Genomic DNA, 7,500 nt, shown 5'->3' with positions numbered 1-7,500 from the left:
AAGAGGGCATTGTGGTTAATAGAAATTACATACGTATCTGGTAAAAGTGACCAGTAGATTCTATATATATATATATATATATATATATATATATATATATATATATATATATATATATATATATATTATTGTGTGTGTGTGTGTGTGTGTATGTATATAATATATATATATGTATGTGTGTGTGTGTATGTATGTGTGTATATATATATATATATATATATATATATATATATATATATATATATATATATATATATATAAAGCATAAATGCAAAACAAACAACTGATGAGAGTAAGTAAAGTTATACAAGCATCATGGCCTTGAAACTTATTTTCTTGGAAAGCTAACGACACAGATAAAAAGATTAGATTGTGTATTCTCTCGTAGTGACCAGTGGATGATAATTCTCGGTAAACGTTACTTTTGAGTGTTATGTCATCTTAGCTTAAAATCTGAATATAATAAGTAAAGAAAGTTAAAGGGCATTTCAGAAAAAAAACTAAACACAGCCTAAAGCTTTTCGGTCGGTGTTTTGTCTGTCAAGAATCTGGTCATCTCACTGAACATATTTAATGACTGACAATAGAACATTTTTAGTAACACCCACTTGGTAACACCCTTGATGCTCATCTTTTCGTGTTCTATTTCAAGGATTTCTGTAACAAGAGCCTTCGTCTCTCTTAATCCTTGTCAGCTACTGCGTGTAATAATAGTAACACAGTGATTAGATATACCCAATGAACACCACTGTTCACTCAAGTCGTTAGTCATATTGGTGCAAGAAGTTTAACGCAGGCTCGTCATGATTTGCAGCGTTGTCGAAATGTATAATATCCGTAGAATTTATTTCTCTTGATATGATTACTTTCATTTGCAGTCGTGGTACGAAATTTTTTCCTCGTTTCAAATTGAAAAATTTTAACTAGCATAGTTTTTGCACGTTTTTTCACACATCCATATATATATATATATATATATATATATATATATATATATATATATATATATATATATATATATATATAGTGTGTGTGTGTGTGTGTGTGCACGCGTGCATGCGTGCGTTTTTGTGTGTAATTGCGTGAGAGTAAATAATAATTAGATATTCCTATTTAGTTCTTTGTATTAGTTTATTAACCTTTGTGTTAAACATGTATTGTACCACAACTTTCAGTATTAAGTATCCAAATTATTATTATTATTATTATTATTATTATTATTATTATTATTATTATTATCATTATCATTATTATTATTATTATTATTATTATTATTATTATTATTATTATTATTATTATTATTATTATTATTATTATTATTGTTGTTGTTGTAGAGTAATATGCAATATATTATCCTTATTTCCAAATTCTTATTTAAGAGATGTTTATATTTCTTTCTTTCTGTATTTTATTTTTTACAAACGTTGCAGCAATAAGGAAACTCCATTGCGACCCCACCCTGTTTGGAAATTCATTTTTTTTTTATTAACGTCTTTAATTCATGGAGTTTATTCCTCTGCTTGCATTTACACTACTAATTTCGTGACTCAAGTTACTATTGTATAAGGCCTTTTGCCCTGATTTAAAGATAATTAAATTACGAAAATTCCTGAGGACAAAGACGGCAGTGATAATCACCCAGAAATGGCTGAGGGCGTTGACGTCGAATGTGCGGATGATGCTCTCGTCCGGACAGTCCAGCAGTTTCTTCCCTGTCACGATGCCTGCGTTGTTCACCAAGATGTCAACCTGGAGGGCATGGGTGAAAAGGATGGTTTAACCCGTGAAATGACGTTTATTTCCTAAGCGTTCATCTTTAGGTGGTATAGTTGTCATTTATGTTCTTCGTGTCATATGTGATGTGGTGGTATCCAGTATCGTGATATCCGTCACTTGAATGCTTCCATATATTTAACTTATTGAATTTACGCTGTTCATTTCATGTGAGATGTGGTATCCATAATCGGGATGTTCGTCACTTGAATGTCTCCATATATCTAACTTTTTAAATTAGTTGATAAAAATAATGAGGTTTAAATATCATATATTGCACAAAAAACCAACAGAATATTTTTAGAGGCTTCAAAGAAGAGGTATAGAAATGCTCCAAGATGAAATTATTTCTAAATACGCGACACAGTTCTGATAAATTCTTATCGTGATCGTTCCTCTTGTTGATGATGTTTTCAGGTGAAATTCTTATGTAATAGTCACGTTCAAAATGGCGTTGAGAAGAAACAAAACTAAAGCATCAGCCAAATATTAAGGAAGACAAAACAATTTTCGCTAAAGCGACTAAAATGAGAACGACTTTCTTCTCTGTACTGAAACTGAACATTCGAAAAGAACTGGAAACTGAACCACTGACCTTTCCCACTTCTTCTTTGACTCTCTTCGCTATAGCATAAATCTCCTTGCGGTTGCACAGGTCAACAGTGTAGCCTCGGCAAAATGCACCTGTGTCTGCGACCTGGCGAACTGTCTCCGCGTTTCCTTGAAGAAAACAGTTCAATTTGATCAAATCGCTTTTCTTAGAAAAGCAATTGCGCTCGCTGTCTCAACAGTTCAGTTCTGTTAGCAGTGTTATTGCCTTTGTAACCTGAACCAGTTAATGGTTTGAGGATGGTCTAGTCGGCAGGATTTCATGTGGAGGGTTCAGATTTCATCTTCCTCCTGAGTGGTTGATTTCAAAATGACATTCCCATCTTAAAAGGTTTTCCATTTTGAATGTTTTCACATTATGAAGGAACGCTCGATACCAAAACAGATAATTTACATACTCAAAATAACAATTAGCCACAAAAGAGATTTTTATTCGGAGTAGGATGCAATTTGGTGTAGCGTGGTCGGTAATATTTTTAAGATATGTCTCATTTATTTTCCTACTGAGTAAATCGTGGAGGGAAATTGCTACGTTGTAATATACCCCCTTTAATAAACAAAATTCTGAACTGGGTTTTGATAAAAAATTAAATTTGTCTACGAATATCACTTTTAGTTCAGTATGCTACGTTAATGTATCATAAATTTTTTGCATCCCCAAGGACTAACCATCGTTTAGCTTTCCAGGCTACACAGAAATAAACAAAATTCTTAAATAGGATTATGATAAGTTTTCCGAAGTGACATTCACTGCAGGAGAATGTATTCAAAGCGTAATGTCAGTTTAACTTTTTTTTTTTAAACTTGATTTTTGTCAACTATTTTTTTTTATTTTATTATATCTTCTGTCAACGTTCTCTGGAATAAACTACAAGTTAATAACTCAGTACTCCTCAATCCATACCTTCTGCGTTGACGTCCCAGGTGACGATCTTCGCCCCTCTACCAGCAAACTTGAGACACATCAAACGTCCTATTCCAGATCCTCCTCCCGTTACAAGGACGATTTGTCCCGTGATGTCCTTTCTGAAGTAGTCGCGTGGCAGGATTGTTCTCGCAATGGATTCTATAATGGAGTAGACTGAGAATACCATTGTGTATAATACTTGCAGTATGAGGAGACCAATGCTTGCTGGATCCGCCATCTTGGAAAATTTCTGTTGCCTGATGTTCTGCAAGGTTAAACGGAGGCACCCATCAAAATACGTTATCTCATGATATGTTGAAAAGAAATCAGTTATACATAGTTTGTTACAACAAATATTGAATATGCAAATTAAAAGTTAGAGTTATGCATCGTGTGTGCGTTTCAGCTGATGAATGTAAAAGTATACATGTATGCGTATATACTGTGTGTATATGTATATATATATATATATATATATATATATATATATATATATATATATATATATATATATATATATTATACTGTATATATATATATATATACTATATATACTGTATATATACATATGCATACATATTTTTATATGTATGTGTGTGTGTCAATTTCAGTTAAATAAACGTCAAAGATGGATAACAGCTGCAAATCACACTCATAACATTATTTTTCCTAATAGTCTTCTCTCAAGTACAGATAAGACTGATCAGCGAAGTACATCTTATCACACCAAGTATATCTTGAAGTCAAGTGATGAGGACCGTTTCAAGAACTTCAAGATGAGAATTATTGGGGTCCAGCTTCCTAAAAAAAAAAAAAAAAAAAAACCTGCCAAAGACTCTTCTCTTTTGTTGTTTTAAGATGGAAACCAGTACGAAAAAATTTGTTTAGGGCTACTCTATTTGCCGTTTTAAGATGGTAACCATAACAATAAGCCTTCTAATGCTTACTCTTTAGTCTTATGGATGAGAACCAATGCAAAATCTCATTAGGACTCGTCTTTTGTGATGATGATAAATGGTTTTTGAATTCTTCAGGACTATTCTATTTGTCGTTTCAAGATGATAATCATAAAAATAAGCCTTCTAATGTTTACTCTATAGTCGTTTGGACGAGAATCATTACAGAATCTCATTAGGACTTGTCTTTTATGATGGTAATAAATGGTTTTTGAATGTCTTTTTAAGCTGTTCGGCAGAGGCTTAATAATGTCAGATGATAAGTATTTGGCTTGGCACCATTCAGACACCAAGAAGTATTCGTGGATTTAGTATATTCGGCATCGATGATCTTAACAGAAGTGATGCCAGATCTTTACATAGAATCAGTCAGTCGATCAGCCCATCAAATACCACGTTGAAGAGATAAAAGCTGGGGAAAGATTGATAACGTCTACATTATCTGTATCTCGGCCATAAAGAACAAAAGGATTTGATGAATAATGATTTTAATTAAACATGAAGAAACTTTGAACTTTTCTCTCCCGGAGAACATTAGATAGGTTTAAATTGTGGTAAAGCATAAGATTGTGAAGCAACTTAAAGCAATAGCTGTAATTCTGAAAAGCAGAAGTGGCAATGATTTTGGACATTTTATTGCTGCGAAAGCAGGTAATCTAACAAGGCATATCCTAAGTTAATGCTTAGCATACATGCACCACTGCTGTCATAAGTGTTGTAGTGGAAGTTAGGGTTTAAAGGGAAGGGAGAGTGATAAAGAAAAAGGACAGTTGCCATCGGAATCCTCATCGCAACCACTTATCGACCTTTAATTATTATTACTATTATAATTATTATAAATAACAAAAAAAAACTCCGCCTGAAGCTGAGCTTGAGGTAATGAGGTAACTAGATCCGGAGATAAAGTGGAAACTAGCAACGTACGTGTAATCAAACCCATATAATTAATTAGCTTCAGGCCGAGTAAGATTATATATTTGTCATTCACATCGTTACACCAACAAGGCTTTGTTCTAAAAAAAAAAAAGGTTAAGTAAAAATAAATAACTTCAAAACTAGTATAAAACATGTAACCAAACAGATTATCTTCCGTCAGCTCTGTTCGTATGATTTATCAGTCAGTTTCAGAGTTCCATGTCTAACATTCTCTTTGAAATATGTAACATTATCCAAAACTTTACTAGCAGTTATGCGTATTCTAATTAGAATACGGGAATATTAGTATGAATATTAAAAGATCACGTACACGTAGAAAATACTGTTTAGTAGGAGAGACAAATGACCAGATTTAATAATGAACTGGATGTGGTAAATGAAGTCTGTCTATGCAACTGTCATGAATAAAGATGAATGCTAAGTTTCAGTTCCTAACGTAGAGTTGGCAATACGAGTCCGTTAAAGCACTCAGATTACAGTCATCGAAACGTCTTTGATTACCTCTCTCATTAGTGTCTCTGTCCTTATTTTAATGCAGTGCAACCTGCATGAAATCCTGTGGGAACTGATGAAGGCTGCTTCAACAATATTATTACCATAGAACAGGCGTGTTAACTCTGCGCTCAGTCCTCGACTGAGTATATCATGACCACCGAATGGTCTTGCTCATATCCGGACGTGATTGCATCAACACGCAGGGTAACGTTCTTGAGTCACTTCTCCCCCAGGACCCGCGCTCTCTCAGTGATGCTTGTACTCAGTCGTACTTGGTTCTCTTTGAAAATTAATTATCGGTTTCAAATAGATCTTATGGAGGTATTGGTTGTTGTAGCAGGAATAGTATTAGTTAGACTTTGAGACATTTTGGATCCACCATGGATTTCAGTGAGAATGGACCAAAGAAAATTGAATTCAGTTTTGGAATGGATCTAGACGGAGATCGAAGATTTTCTAAATTATTGTTGTCATCGCAGTACAGGGAAGTTATTCAGATCCACTTGCTATTTTCTGGTTTACCGATGAATCATGAATAGAAGTTAGATTTTAAAATAGATTATTTGCGTTGGCGGTGGTATGCAGTCTGATTTCCTAATATGCGGTATGTCTAATGGTTGGCCACACTGCAGTAAAACCTGTCATAATCATACTTCGGTAAATTGTCGCACACACACATCACAGACAGGTTAAATACAAGTCAACGACTTATTGGTAGTCCTGATCCAGTATTTGCCAAAGATTTGTTATCCACTTAAAGTCGTTGACTTGTTTTCAACATGCCTGTAATATGTCAGTGACAAATTACCGATGTGTGTTATGAAATTTTACTGTACTAGTATGAACAAACCCAAAGAATTCTGTGTACAATGTAACTTTCATAGACCCTGGTACATTTTGTATTATTAGTACATTTTTATACAAGAACTTAAGTGAACTTGATATACGCTTTTGTTCTTCAATGTCCTTCGCCGGCACAGGGCATTCAGCATCGCTGTAACGTTCCGCTGTTGCTGTGGCAACTTCCCAGTTCACGTGACTCATCTATGACCACTTAACGAGTGGTCGTTGGTCTGGGTACAACGTAGTAGTCGATGATGATTTCAAGATTTCCTTTAGTTCTTCTGTAACACTAATTTAGGAAACCGTACTGGTTTAAATGCACTGAGAGGAAAGGATGAGAGATTTTTGACCCATGCTATTGTCGTTCATTGCTGAAAAGACCCTTGCTTAATATACGCCTCGGGGGATCACATTCCTTTTTTTTATAGACTGAGTTCTTTTGCCCGTGCTGCAGAAAGAAATTACTGGTCACATCAATTCGTGAAAAATTCAAGATTCGTGTCTCTTTACTGAAGGGAACAAAACGCGTAAAATCTTCGTGTTAAAACTAACCTTAGATACGCGAGGAGGAGGCACTGGGTGCGGGTGTGGTACGGCTGGCTGGTAAATCCACACTGACTACAACGTCTAACTTCCAAGTCAAAGCCTGAGTGAGTGAGGGACTGAGGGGCGCAAGGCTGGGTGGCACTGTGCTCCGCTCGTCTTCGCTCTTCTACCGCCGGCAATTCACGTACCTGTTGACTGGCTGGTGCCCGGTTTTATGCTCACTGCCATTGCAAGTCACGTGCACACCCAGCATCTTATTTATTTTTTTCTTAATCCAAAGACAGTTGTGACGGATTACCCGATACCTTACTTAGCCCAGGGATAAAAAGAAATGAAACAAAGGGAAAGGTAGCAGAAAAGAACAAGCATAAAAGCATGACTCAGCCAAGAGGAAAGTAATTGACCGCCATTCAAAATAAATAAAAAAAGAATATT

At 34.9% G+C, this 7,500-nt stretch overlaps 1 protein-coding gene and 1 long non-coding RNA gene across 2 annotated transcripts in view; one reads left to right on the top strand and one right to left on the bottom strand.

Annotated features, from left to right (window-relative positions):
* LOC136826617 (epidermal retinol dehydrogenase 2-like) overlaps positions 1-7,262 on the bottom strand; it is a 12,193-nt gene extending 4,931 nt beyond the window's left edge. Inside the window, exons 1-4 of the mRNA XM_067083909.1 lie at positions 7,072-7,262; positions 3,287-3,554; positions 2,369-2,493; positions 1,639-1,749 (exon numbers count right to left, since the gene is read on the bottom strand). Coding sequence (XP_066940010.1) covers positions 1,639-1,749; positions 2,369-2,493; positions 3,287-3,527 — 477 coding nt within the window. The 5' untranslated portion in view covers positions 3,528-3,554; positions 7,072-7,262. The remainder of the gene's footprint in view (positions 1-1,638; positions 1,750-2,368; positions 2,494-3,286; positions 3,555-7,071) is intronic.
* The window catches only part of LOC136826620 (uncharacterized), a 356,833-nt gene that overhangs the window by 121,271 nt on the left and 228,062 nt on the right, over positions 1-7,500 (top strand). The gene's annotated exons all lie outside the window — the stretch shown is intronic.

Source organism: Macrobrachium rosenbergii, chromosome 41 (genome assembly GCF_040412425.1).
Source record: "Macrobrachium rosenbergii isolate ZJJX-2024 chromosome 41, ASM4041242v1, whole genome shotgun sequence".
NCBI classification, from domain to species: Eukaryota; Metazoa; Arthropoda; class Malacostraca; order Decapoda; family Palaemonidae; genus Macrobrachium; species Macrobrachium rosenbergii.
This window is presented reverse-complemented; position numbering and strand designations above follow the sequence as displayed.